At 35.5% G+C, this 14,383-nt stretch overlaps 1 protein-coding gene across 1 annotated transcript; it reads left to right on the top strand.

Moving 5' to 3' along the window:
• The first annotated feature begins 270 nt into the window (after positions 1–270).
• On the top strand, positions 271–2,351 carry LOC138339272 (uncharacterized). Its single transcript, XM_069290859.1, has 3 exons — positions 271–587; positions 1,354–1,513; positions 2,067–2,351. The coding sequence occupies exons 1-3, from the start codon at positions 271–273 to the stop codon at positions 2,349–2,351; spliced, it is 762 nt and encodes a 253-aa protein (XP_069146960.1).
• The last annotated feature ends 12,032 nt before the right edge of the window (positions 2,352–14,383 follow it).

Below are 14,383 nucleotides of genomic sequence, written 5' to 3'. Positions count from 1 at the left end.
CTTAGAGTGGAAGAGTAGTCGCTTAGCGCCTATGGGTCGATTCGTTTCTTACCTTAAGGCCAGAAAAATGATCTCTAAGGGTTATCTATATCATCTAGTTTGAGTTAAGGATACAAGGTCTGAAACCCCAACTCTTGAGTCAGTTCCAGTAGTCTATAAATTTCCATAAGTATTTCCAGAAGATCTTCCGGGAGTCCCTCCCAAAAGGGAAATTGACTTTTGAATTGATCTCCTTCCAAATCCCCAACTTATTTTATTCCTCCTTACAAAATGTCTCCAGCAGAGATTAGGGAATTGAAAGAGCAGTTGGAAGACCATCTAGATAACGGCTTCATCAGACCTAATATTTCACAACGGAGTGCACCAGTGTTGTTCGTAAAGAAGAAAGATAGTTCTCTCAGAATGTGTATTGACTATAGACAGTTGAACAAGGTCACAATCAAGAATAAGTATCCCATCCCCAGGATTGATGACTTATTTAACCAATTTCAGCGTGCCAGTCACTTCTCAAAGATAGACTTCAGATCGAGTTATCATCAGCTTAGAGTCAAAGATAGTGACATTCGGAAAATGGCCTTAAGAACTCGGTATGGTCATTATGAATTTGTAGTTATGTAGTTTGGACTAACCAATGCTCCTGAAACTTTCATGGATTTGATGAACAAAGTGTTCAAGCAGTACTTGGACTTGTTCGTTATTGTCTTTATTGATGATATCCTCATTTACTCTAGGAATGAGGAAGAACATGCAAGTGATTTGAGAATTGTTCTAAAGACTTTCAAGAATCGCAAATTATTTTCTAAGCTTAACAAACGTGATTTCTGGTTGCAATCCGTTGCTTTCCTTGGTCACATTGTATCTAGCGAAGGGATTCGAGTGGATTCATAGAACATAGAAGCAGTGAAACAATGGCTCTAACCTACCTCTGCTATAGATATCAGAAGTTTCTTAGGTCTAGCGGGTTGTTACAGAAGGTTCATGGAAGGATACTCATCCATAGACTCACCATTAACTAGGTTAACTTAGAAGATGTTAAAGTATCAATGGTTAGATGATTGTGAGAAAAACTTTACAGAGCTTTGCAGCAGTGGTCTTTGCATTCAAGATATAGAGACACTACTTGTATGGTATTCATGTACATGTGTTTACTGATCATAAGAGTCTTCAATGTGTGTTCACAGAGTTGAGTCTTCACCAGAGGAGAGGGCTTGAGTTCCTTATGGATTACAATATGAGTGTGCATTATCATCTTGGTAAGGCGAATATAGTAGCATATGCTCTTATCAGATTGCCTATTTGTAGTGTATCCCATGTTGAGGAAGAATGAAAGGAGCTAGTGAAGGATGTTCACAGGCTTGCTCGCTTGGGAATTCGCCTTAGGCGCATATCAGACAGTGGTGTAACATTTCAGAATGGGGCAGAATCTTCTTTGGTAGTAAAGGTTAAGAAAAAGCAAGAAAATGATCCAATCTTGCTTGAACTTAAGGGTGCAGTCCACAATCACAGAGTGGAGGTTTTCTCCCAATGAGGAGATGGTGTACTTTTCTACCAGGTTAGATTGTGTATTCCCCATGTGGGCGAGTTCAAACAGCATATTCTTGCAGAAGCCCATAAATCTAGGTATTCTATTCATCTAGGTGCCATTAAGAAGTATCGCAATCTCCCTAAGTCTATGGTGGAATGGCATGAAGAGGGATATTGCAGACTTTGTGATTAAGAGCCCCAATTGCCAGCAAGTCAAGGTAGAACATCAGAAACCAGGATATATGACTCAAGAGATTGACATTCATACTTGGAAGCGGGAAGTGATCAATATGGATTTCATTATAGGGTTACCGCATACTGTCACACAACATGACTCCATTTGGGTGATAGTAGACAGACATATTTGGCAGAAGACTATGCCAAGTTTTACATTAATGAAAGTGTGAGGTTGCATGGGTTTCCTTTGTCTATCATATCAGATCGAGGACCTCAGTTAACCTCTCATTTTTGGAAGTCATTTCAGAAGGGTCTTTGTACTCAAGTTAACCTTAGCACAGTTTCATCCATAAATGGATGGACAGGCAAAGCGTACCATTCAGACCCTAGAAGATATGTTGAGAGCTTGTGTGATCCATTTTAAGGGTAGTTGGGATGATCACCTTCCTCTTATTGAGTTCGCCTACAACAATAGCTACCATTCCAACATTCAGATGGCCTCTTATGAGGCACTGTATGGGCGTAGACGTAGATCTCTTGTTGGTTGGTTTGAAGTAGATGAAGCAGCTTTGATAGGGCCAGATTCAGTCTTTTATACTATGGATAAAGTTCAACTAATTAGAGATAGACTTAAGATAGACTTAAGATAGCCTAGAGTCGTTAGAAATGTTACGCAGATGTAAGGAGAAGGGAACTAGAGTTCCAAGTTGATGATTGGATTTTTCTGAAAGTATCACCTATGAAACGAGTGATGAGATTTTTCAAGAAAGGGAAACTCAGTCCTAGATATGTAGGCCCTTACAAGATCTTGAAAAGGGTTGGCAAGGTGGCATATGAGTTAGAGTTGCCAGCAGAATTAGCAGTTGTGCATCCGGTCTTCCACATCTCGCTCTTGAAGAAGTGTGTGGGTGATCCAACCTCTGCAGTGACATTAGAGAGTGTGGCAAGGAAACATAGTCTTTCTTATGAGGATGTACCAGTTGATATTCTTGACCATCAGGTTAAAAGGTTGAGGAATAAAGAAGTCGTTTCAATCAAGGTTTTATGAAGGAGTCAATCCGTAAATGGAGCTACTTGGGAAGCAGAAACAGCCATGAAAGTCAAGTATCCTCACCTCTTTCATTTTGATTCCACTACAGTTCGATGTAATAGTTTCTCTTCAGTTTTTAAGTTGTTCATGCATGAATTCAGCTTTAGACTTCCCTCAGCTTGTACTTGCATTTTCAGCGTATTTGCATGTTTTTGGAACTTAATCAAGTGAGAAACTCAGTCCTCAGTGTTTAGTAGTAGAGATTACAACTCTCTCCCTCTATTTCAGCTAGTTTATTCTTCATTCAATAACGAATGTTCCCAAGGGGGAGATAATATAACACCACATATCTAAAATAGACCAAAAATTAGCTTTTCAGATATCTGCAAGTATAAATGACTGTTACTATTGAAGGACCATATTCTGATCTACTGTTGTTACTGTGCAACCGTAACAGTAGACTGTGTCCGTGATCAAGACCCAATTACCCACTCTCTAAAAAGAAACACGATTGACCAGTACGGTCCGTAGATGGACCAATGGATCGTAGGTATGACCGTAGATGAAAATTCAGAGACAGTTAGGGGAAAATGCAGTTGGGTCAACTTCAATTGATCATAACTCTTAGCATAAAATGAATCAGGTGTCCCATAACCTATTAAATGATAGGTAACTGAATTATCTTTCCATAGCTACCGAGTTTGAGAAAATCAAACCTCCGAGTAAAAATTTATGCCATATAGTAAAGGCATGTCGAACAGACCCAACCTATGGACCCAAATGATAGACCATTTATTGAACGACGGACAGTCAGTCCAGGTCATCATTTGGTATGACAACAATTAACTAAGGGGTCTTTTGGTCTTTTTCCACTTTGTTTAAACCCTAACATACATCGATTTGACCCTAAATCATCATATTTTAGTCAGTTTAAGATTAGAAACATAACTAAAACTTACCTAAGTCAAAATCATAAATAAAAAATTAAAAATTAGAAGCAAGAAAGGAGAAAAAGGTCAACAACCCTAGTTTAAGAACACAGCAAGGTTCCAGCAGATCCAGCCGCAAAATCTAAGTATTTCTTCGTGGATTTCATCACCAAGTATGTGAGATTTCACTAGTGGGTTCCTTTCACCCATTAGATCCATAATTTTCAGTCAGATTCTTGATTTTCTTATCATGATTAGACCTAGGGTTTCTAGAACTTCAATACAACTTCATGAATTAATTATTATATGTTCCAAATCAGATTTCTATGTTATTATTCAGTTTATCGCATGAAATTACGAACCCTAGCTATGTATTTCTTTAGTTCTTGAATTACACATGCTAGGTAAGATATTTCAGTTACTTCATATATACATGGCTCAAGAATAAATTCATAATTACCAAATTAATTGTTGCATTCACAGTTTGCATGTTCAGTTTTAAGCTATCTAGTATTTACAGAAACTCAGTCATAATCAGTTAATTACATAATTCATTGGGAGTAGCATAATACCGAGTTGGAGTTGGTTTCCAAGTACCGAATTAGTACCAGAACTACTATCCAAGTAGGTTGTAAGTCCCCTCTGTGGTCCATCAGTTTAGTGATAATATCAGCATGCCTTTTATACCTCTAGTAGGGTATATTGGGTCCTCATGATGGGGGCGTATACATCGAACTTCACATTTAGCTCATGTGGTTTTATTATCGGTTATTATTAGCTCCCACAGTTTAATGAGACTCTCTTGCATTGACCATATTTACATATCAGTTAGTATCCAATCTCAACATGTTATAAATTTGTTCGTTGCATCAAGTTAACTCAGAATTCAGTATACATCTCATGTTCCAAATATTAAACTTGTTTTTGTGCTTGTTCAGTTATGTTTTATTTCAGCTTTACTCTATCTTACATGCTCAGTACCTTCAAATACTGACGCATGCGTGGGCTACATCTACTCGTGCTGTAGGTTGAGGTTCTCCGTATCTAGATTGCGCTTAGATCGATTTCCAATCTCCAGTTCAACAGATTCTGTGGTGAGTCCTCATTCTCCGAGGACAATATTCATGAGTTTTTTTTCAGTATTAAGTCCTTTAGTTTTAGTTTTTTTAGACTTAGCTAGGGCCTGTCCCAGCATTTCTAGTCAGTTTAGAGGCTATTTTCTGACATAGTTAGTTTCAGCTTAATATTGAGTTAATAATTTTTTTATGTTAAACTCATCAGTATTTTATTTATGTCAGTTATAGTATATGGGTATTCCCCATCTTATCATTTAAAATTATGATTTAGGTTCTGCATTCAGTTTATTATCTTTAGTATGCTCATGATCACGCTAGCATGGTTAGCTTGGGATCACTTGTGGTCCTAGGTCTCGTGTCCGCATCTCAGGGGTAGCTTGAGGCGTGACAGTCATGTACTTGAATTTAATCAATGTACTTGCAGCATTCATGGATCTTAGGAATAGAATATTCAAACCTTATTAGATATGTTAGTTATCATCTTAATTGATGATATACTAATCTATTCAATATATGAAGAATACAATAATAGTCATCTCAGAATAATCCTTTAGACTTTGAAAGATAGAGAGTGGCATGCCAAGTTCTTTAAATGTGAGTTTTGGCTTGAGTCTATGGCGTTCTTGGGTTACATAGTTTCTTGTGATGGGATTAGAGTTGATATTAAGAAAATTGAGCCAGTGTGAATCGGCCTAGATCCACAGCTCCAACTTATATTATGAGTTTCTTGGATTCAGTTAGCTGTTATAGAAGGTTTGTAGATGAATTCTCATCTATCTCATCCCCTTTGAAGAAGTTGACTCAAAAAAACACTAAAGTTTCAATGGTTTGAGGCTTGTGAGGAAAGCTTTCAGGAATTGAAGTAGAGGTTGACTATTACCCAAGTTGTGAACTTACCATAATGTACTTAAGGTTTTGTGGTGTATTGTGATGCATCTAAAGTTAGTTTAGGTTGTGTATTAATGCAAAATGACAAAGTTATAGATTATGCGTCCTGACAGTTCAAAGTTCATGAGAATAATGATCCAACTAGCGACTTAGAGTTGGTTGTAGTAGTATTTGCCTTGAAGATATGGCATACTATTTGTATGGTGTTCATGGTTATGTATTCACTGACCACAAGAGCCTACAATATGTGTTCACTCAGAGGGAGCTTAATCTTAGACAAAAGAGATGGTTAGAATTTCAAAAGGATTATGATATGAGTATACTTTACCACCTAGGTAAGGCCAATATTGTTGCTAATGTATTAAGTAGCTTGTATATGGGTAGTACCACCCATCTTGAGCAAGAGAAAAAAAACTAGCCAAAGATGTGCATAGACTTGTACGATTGGGAGTCCGATTAATGGATTGCACCAAGGACGAGTAGTGGTGATGAATGGGACTAAATCATCCTTAGTATTAGAATTGAAAGAAAAGAAATATGAAGATCCCATTTTGCTTGAATTGAAGGCAAATGTTCACAAGCAAAAGTATTAGCTTTTGAAGAAGGGGGAGATGGTGTATTGAGATATCAAGGTAGATTCTGTGTGCCTATGGTGGATGGACTCCAAGAGAGAATCATGGAGAAAGCTCATAGCTCCAGATACTTCATTCATTCGTGTTCCACAAATATGTATCGCAATTTACGAGAAGTGTATTAGTGGAGTATCATGAAGAAGGGCATTGCAGAATTCGTTAATCGTTACTAAGTGTCCGAATTCCAAACAAGTTAAAGAAGAGCATCAACGACTCAGTGGTTTGGCTCATAATATACGACTTCCGTAATGGAAGTGGGAGATTATTAATATGGATTTCATCACAGGTTTACCATGGTCTCGCAGGCATCATGATTTTATTTGGGTGATTTTCAATAAAATGACAAAATCAGCCTACTTTCATCCGATAAAGACTACCCATTTTGGTAGAAGGTTATGCTAAGTTGTATTTTCAAGAATTGGTAAGACTTCATGGAATTCTGTCTCCATTATTTTATATAGAGGTGCACAATTTACTGCACAGTTCTAGAAATCCTTTTAGAAAGGCCTAGGTTCAAAGGTGAACTTAAGTACTGTGTTTCATCCTTATCAAAAATATGAGCAAGCAGAGCACACTATTTATACCTTAGAGGATATTTTGAGGGCATGTGTGATTGACTTCAAATGCAATTCGGATGATCACCTACCTCTAATTGAGTTTGCTTACAACAATAGTTACCACTCTAGCTTTCAAATGTCTTCCTATGAATCTCTTTATGGGGGAAGATGCAGATCTCCTATTGGGTTGTTTGAAGTTAGTGAAGATAGTTTGATAGGACCAGATATAGCACATCATGTCATGGACAAGGTAAAGGTTACTCAAGATAGGTCGAAGGTGGTGCAGAATTTCGTCAGAAGTCCCACAATGGCGTAAGGAAGTGGGTGTTAGAGTTTGAAGTAAATGATTAGGTTTACTTGAAATTTTCAAACATGAAGGGTGTTATGAGGTTAGTTAAGAAGTTAAAAATTATTCCCCGGTATATTGGACATTATAGAATATCCAAGAGGATTGACAATGTAGCTTATGAGTTGGCTCTATCACAAAAGTTAGCAGCAGTCCATCCGGTATTTCACATCTCCATGTTGAAAAAGTACATGGGAGATTCTTCATGTATTATACCAACTGAAAATATTGAGATCAATGATAGATTATTTTATAAGGAGATTCCGGTTTAGATTCTAGATCACCGAGTTTGCACATTGAGAATAAAGGAGGTTGCATTAGTCAAAGTCCTTTTGAGGAACCAATTTGTCAAAGAAGCTACTTGGGAAGCTGAAGAGTATATGATGAATATATATACTCATCTCTTTGAATCCAGAGAAAATGCAGACTAAGGTACTAATTCTCTTCTTAGTACTCGTAAACTTATGAGTGGGCATGTTCGTTGCTACATTTGCTTGTTGGGTATTTGAACTTGATTTTACCATCCATAACTAGATGGATTAATCTCATTCGAGGATGAATGTTCCTAATGGGAGATATTGTAACATATCTAAACTCGAAATAATATAGGAACTCGAAATAATATATGAAGAAGCTAAGAACTCAAAAAAATCATCTTTGGAAGTAGTTAAAAATCTGAAAGTTTACTTAAGTTAGAAAAAGTGAGTTTTTAGTCAACTTCAAATAATTGTAACTTCGAACTCATGATGAGTTAGGGGTGATCAAGATATGGTTGAAAATATACTGGATGATATCTCCAAAGCTGCCGAATTTGTCTGATTCCGAGTTCTATCAATGAGTTACCCCCTTTGGAAGTTGGGTCATTGGAATAAGAAAGTCCAATCTGGATTTTGAAGGCCTAGTTTGCGTATTAATTTGTTTAATTTTTAGTAATTATGTTAGGGGTCTAAGCTAAATTAGATCAGTTTACACTTTTACCAATAGAGTTAGAGTTTTTGAGAGAAGAGACAAGAAGAGGAGAAAGGAGAAAGGCAATCAAGATTCACCAAGATCATTAAAGTTTAACTTGTAGATTTTATCGGGGGTGATCCCTAAATGATATTTGAGATTTACATAACATTGGATTTGTTCACCCACGTGCCAAGCATATTTGATTCAGCGTGAATTTAGTCTAAAAGATTGAAATTTGAATGTTCTTGATGGTTGTTCTTTAATTGCTTTCGTTCTTGAACATGAGTTGAGATTTATGTATTTCTTGATGTAAACATGTTGTTTCTTGAGTTCATTGGGTTACACACTTGTGTATATGATGTGGGTACATGAATCTAAAGTGAATTTGAGAAAAGAAATTGAATTAAAACAATTTAAGGTCAGAAAACAAGAGTAAAAGTTCATCAGGCATACATGGAGAGGGTCAAGCGTGGCGTGCCCATCTGCACCAGAGGTCCTGGACGACGCGCCTGCAGTGCGCCCGAATAGGGCCTTTGAACTTTTAGGCTAGCACGGCGCGTATCGAATGCGCACCTAGTTTTTGGTATTTGGTCTGTTTAAGACTTTCTAAAGTGTATTAACACTTTCTAATGATTCTAACTACTCTAAATGATACCTAAACATATGGAAATTATCCAGAAGCATGAATTACAACCTTGACTCCATAACTTCAAATTCAAGGATAGTTAAGTGCCAAGTCTAGGAAGTCCTTAGGATCTTTTCAAGAAGTCTTTCGCAAATGCTTTTAACATTGTTTTGAGACTTAAAGATCAGGTTGAGTAAAGAGTAAAAGGTAAAGAGCAAAGTTCATTTTCGTCAAAATAGTCTACGGGTACGAAGTATTCCCAAAGAGTTTTAAATATTTTAACATTTCAATAAGAATAGAAAATAAGATTTCCAAAGAGCCTTTAAGCTAGTTTTCAGAATATAATCGCTTTTAAAATGAAGCAAGAGTGGAAACTTTGATTTCCGAGGTAGATTTGGAGATAGGTTTTTGAGAACTAATATCAAATCACAGATGGAAGTATGTTTTTAAAACATAAGATCTAATATAATAATATTTTGGGAGTAGTATTGAGCACCAATATGAGGGACAATTCAGACAACTCATAGCTCCCACAAAACAATATAGCCATCATGGGTAGAAAAGGATCATACTTTTTGGATGATTTCTTTAGTGCTTTTTAGCATATTCAACTGGATTCACTAAGAAGTTCAGGTTCTGAACTGATGGCAAGGTATAGGACGGCCCTAACAGCGTGATGCAAAACATTGTATCATTACTATAGCTCTTAAGTTATGGTTGTCAATTCGAGAAACTCCCACAGAAGTTAAATGTGTTTCATATACACGGTTATTTGTATTTTTACATACATCTTATAGTTATATTGTTATCTTTTCATACATACACAATTGACAACATAGTTTAAACAACTTTTCCTTATATTGCATTTGTTTTAAATTTCTTCATATTGTGATGAGTTTAGTCTTGTAGAGTTGAGTTAAGCCAGGTAAGTTCTTCAGATTTTCCTTTCATCCTATATATTATTTAGCATTCCAACTTGCCTACTCGTACATTCAATGCATTGATGTAAGTGGGCCTGCATCGTGTTATGATGTAGAGACCGGTAATTAGGATCGGTATCTAGTGCACCATTGATCCTATGAGCACCTAATAGTCAATTGGTGAGCTTCCTTGCATTCCAGAGGATATCTTTTATCACTTGCTTTCTAGTTTTCAGTTTTTAGGATGATTGGGGGTCCTGTCCCAACATCCCTCATCGTTTTAGAGGCTTCATAGAAAGATAGTATTAGTTCTTTAGTCTTATTCATTTCAGTTGTAAACGTTTAAGACATGAGTTGCCATTTTTGCTAAGTTATTACCTTTAAGTTATTTTCATGAGTTTTATATCTTGTGTTTAAGTCTTTCGCTGAGTAAGTAAGCTAGGCAAGGGTTTGATCGAGGCCAACAATGATTCTCGAGGTGCCGTCTACGCCCAAGGTGTAGGATTGGGTGTGACAATACCCTGAAGATGAGGTATGATGCTTTTGGAGAGAACAATGAACGAAATAAATCATATGATACACCTGACTTTACTTATGTTAGAAATAACCTAGAGGCACTAGCTGTGAAATCAAACTACATTCCTGATCAATATCATAAAATACGTAAGTTCTTGAATGAAGAACAGGAGAGTGAAGAGATGGTCAACGTGGCAGGTACTTTTAGTAATCCTGATGTTTTCCTAATTTGATGTTGTGAATGTTAGTAATGAACATGATATGTTTATTCACTCACATATGATGGTTGTTATTGAGAGAAGCCACACTTACAATTGTTTGATTTATGCCCTTGATTTGTTTTTCTTGTTTTATTTGTTGAGACTACTAGATGAACTCATGACATAATTTGTTATTACTCCACTAGATGTTGACTTTATATGATGTATACTCAGGTATATATGATGTTAGCCATTGACAATAATGCTCCACTTTATGGAAAGCTTATTTTGGGCATGCACTATGGTGCAAATACCTTCACCATGAAGAAGAACCACCAACAATGGAGGAGAAAATCCAAATTCACGCCGGTAGTATCTTTTACGGGATTATGAAAGAGGAACATCGCTACCCCTTGTTGTGAGATTCTTGTTAAGCTAGGCCACAAAGCCAAAAAATTTTACATCCCAATTTAAAGAGAAAATGGTCCTCTAAAAGTTCAGGTTTATGATAATTAATAACATGTTCATTGATATCACTAAGGAGGTTCACTTCAAGGCTATTTGGTTCAAGCATGTAACCGAGATTGACAACATAAAAATTTGTTTTTTTTAAATTTTTCTCTTACCTTTTATTACCTTTCCTACACTCCACTCATAAAATTACTTGAATATTTTATTGTTGAAAATTGTAAGATATTAATGAATTATTTTAGAAGAAGGATGCCTATTGATTAGTTCTAATTCATCAACAAACGTAATGCTTTTTATTTAGAGCGTTTTGATTGTTTCCTTTTGCAAATGATTTTGGATTCCTAGAGCCGGTTTGATAATATGAAATTATGATTCGATACTCTCAATTTGTTGTTTTCTCCCTCGATCTTCAAATGATGCTCCTAAGTGTAACAACACTTGAACTTCGACTGAAAAGAAAATTGAAATTAGTTATTCATACATAAGAGAGAAATAATAGGAATTACTTAAGTTAGGTGCGAAAATTGAAATTGAATTTGGGAAGTTGTTTTATAAAAGTCCATATATGACCAAATCGAATAATCAAATATAAATAAAAGGAACTAAATTATAAAATGTTATAAAGTAACTAACAAAAGTTAATAAACTAAAATGGAGAATAACTGAGAGAGTAAAGTACTGTATTTATTTCTTTATTCGTTGTTCTTTTCAAATGAAGTGCAATGCCCTTTTTATAGGTAATGTGCACGAGGTAGTGGATGGAAGACAACCATCCATCTCTTGGAACAAGCAGCATACAAAAATAACACTTTTGCACATACTATCCATATACAATATTGTGACATCTACATATTTATAACACTCTCCCTTGGATGTCTACGCCTAAATAAAGGAATTTTACGGAAGGGAAAATGAGTACCTATATCTTTAAATACGCATTTTTTTGTTGCCTCATTAAAAATATTGCTAGGAAAACTCAATGGAACAAAACCTAGACTCAGGAAAAAAGAGTGCAATGTGTATTATACTCTCCCTGATGAAGACAACGATTTATATTGTTAAGTTTTCACATTCCAATTTTGTGTACCATTTTCTCAAGAGTTGATGCTGGTAGAATAAATTTGTTGGATTATCACTTGAACGAAATTTTTGTACGTCAACATCACCATTCTTCTGGAGATCACGAGTGAAGAATAATTATGGTGAAATATGTTCCATTCTATCTCCTTTTGTGAAGCCTTCTCTTAATTGAGTTATGCATGCAACATTATCTTCAAAGAGCACCGTGAGAACTTTTCAAACCACATCTTTCTTTGATGAAATGTATCACTGAAATCAATCATACACATTCTCTACTTTCTTCATAAATGACTATCTTAGCATAATTCGAAGAGGTAGCGACAGTGGACTGCTTCGTAGATTTCCATGATATAGCAATACCTTTGTATATGAGTAGATAGCTTGTTTGAGATCGAGATTTCTGTGGGTCAGATAAATAACCTGCATCTGCATGACCAATAAGATTTGTAATATCTTTGTTAGTATAAAATAGTCCCGAATCACTAGTCCCCTTTAAATATCGTAATATATGTTTAACTCCATTGCTATGTCTTTCTTGTTTGAAAAGAACTATACCTTGCTAATAAATTAACAAAAAATGCTATGCCAGGTCTCGTAGCATTAACAAGATACATAAGTGAACCAATTGCACTAAGATATGGTACTTCAGGATCAAAAGGTTCCTCATTCTCTTCTTGATGTCGGAATAGATCTTTACTCACTTCAAGTGATCGAACAATCATTGGAGTACCTAATGGATGTGCTTTGTACATGTAATATAATTTCAAAAAAATTTCAGTATAGGCAGATTGATGGATGAAGACTCCGTCTGCTAAATGTTCAATTTGTAGATCAAGATAAGTTTTGTCTTTCCGAGGTCTTTCATCTCAAATTCTTTGTTTAGATATTCAATTGACTTTTGGACCTCTTCTGGATTTCCAATGAGATTAATATCATCAACATAATTTTCTCAGTATAGGCAGATTGATGGATGAAGACTCCGTCTGCTAAATGTTCAATTTGTAGACCAAGATAAAGTTTTGTCTTTCCGATGTCTTTCATCTCAAATTCTCTCTTTAGATATATAATTGACTTTAAAAATCTCTTATGGATTTTCAATGAGATAAATGTAATCAACATAAATAGCAAGACTAACAAATCCCGATGGTATTTTCTGAACAAAAATACAAGAATAAATGACATCGTTTATATAATCTTGTTTTATAAAGTACTAGTGAGGCAATTATATCACTTGTGCCCTGATTGTTTCAAGTCATATAATGAATGATGTAATATGATTAAACAACATTTCTCGATATTCTTAACTATATGATTCAGGTATATTAAGTCCTTCTGGACCGTTCATATAAATTTCATTATCAAGTGAACCGTAAAGGTAAGTTGTAACTACAACTATAAGATGAATTTCAAGATTTTCATGTACAACTAAAATGATGAGATATCGAAAAGTTATTGCATCTATAACCGGTGAATATGTTTCTTCATAGTCGACAAAGAGAATCATCTCTCTTTTCTTTTTCGTACAAAGACGTATTTATAGCTAATTTATTTAACATCACTAGGCGTTTGGACTAATGGTCTAAAAACCTCATGTTTAGCAAGTGAATTCAATTCTGATTGAATTGCCTCTTGTCATTTTGGACAATCACATCTTTGTTGACATTCTTCGACAGATAGAGGTTCAAGATCCTCATTGTGTTGCATAATGTTAAGTTCAACATTATATGTGAAAACATTATCCACTATAATTTTTGATCGATCTAAACTTATCCCATCGCATTTAGAACTTATTGAATGTTCTTCATTCACTTGAGTCTCAGGTTCACTGATCTCTCCAGGAGTATCATGATTAATCAGAGCTTGAATCTCTTCATGAGATTTTTTTGTAGTGTCATTTTTTTTATTAGGATTTTTATCCTTTGAACCCAATGGTCTACCATGTTGGGTGTTTGTGATTCACAAGTCATGACACTTGTAGATGGTCCTTTTGGGACGTCAATTCGGATAGGCACATTAACAACAAGAATATGTGAATTTTTTTATCCTTTTCATATCAGTAAATGCGTCTGGCAATTAATTTGTTATGTTTTGCAGATAGATGATCTTTGGGATCCTTGATCACACACAGGGGAGCGTGGATCAAAATGAGATAATGGTAAAACTTTCCATGCAATTTTACTTTTAAGTTTCTTTTTCTCTCCCTCTAATTGCGAAAATTTTGTTTCATCAAATTGATAATCTGCAAATCTTGCAGTTAATAAATCTTCTGTCGACGGCTCATGATAGCACATTATGGAGGGTGAATCAAAATTCAACATATATGTCTAACCTTCTTTGGGGGTCAAACTTAGTACACTGAGGTGGTGCTACTAGCACATACAACATATCAAAAGTTTGTAGATGAGCAATATTTGGTTAAACATAACCAATACTAATTGTGACGGAGAGTATTTATTATAAT

The sequence above is a fragment of the Solanum lycopersicum genome, chromosome 11 (genome assembly GCF_036512215.1).
Source record: "Solanum lycopersicum chromosome 11, SLM_r2.1".
NCBI classification, from domain to species: domain Eukaryota; kingdom Viridiplantae; phylum Streptophyta; class Magnoliopsida; order Solanales; family Solanaceae; genus Solanum; species Solanum lycopersicum.
This window is presented reverse-complemented; position numbering and strand designations above follow the sequence as displayed.

Bases quoted from the DNA above. Each gene is read 5' to 3' on its own strand.
- LOC138339272 (XM_069290859.1), top strand. From the start codon at position 271: ATGTCTCCAGCAGAGATTAGGGAATTGAAAGAGCAGTTGGAAGACCAT. The intron at 588-1,353 runs GTATGGTCATTA...GGATGTTCACAG, and splicing joins AAAATGGCCTTAAGAACTCG to GCTTGCTCGCTTGGGAATTC. The intron at 1,514-2,066 runs GTTTTCTCCCAA...ATGGATGGACAG, and splicing joins TCCACAATCACAGAGTGGAG to GCAAAGCGTACCATTCAGAC.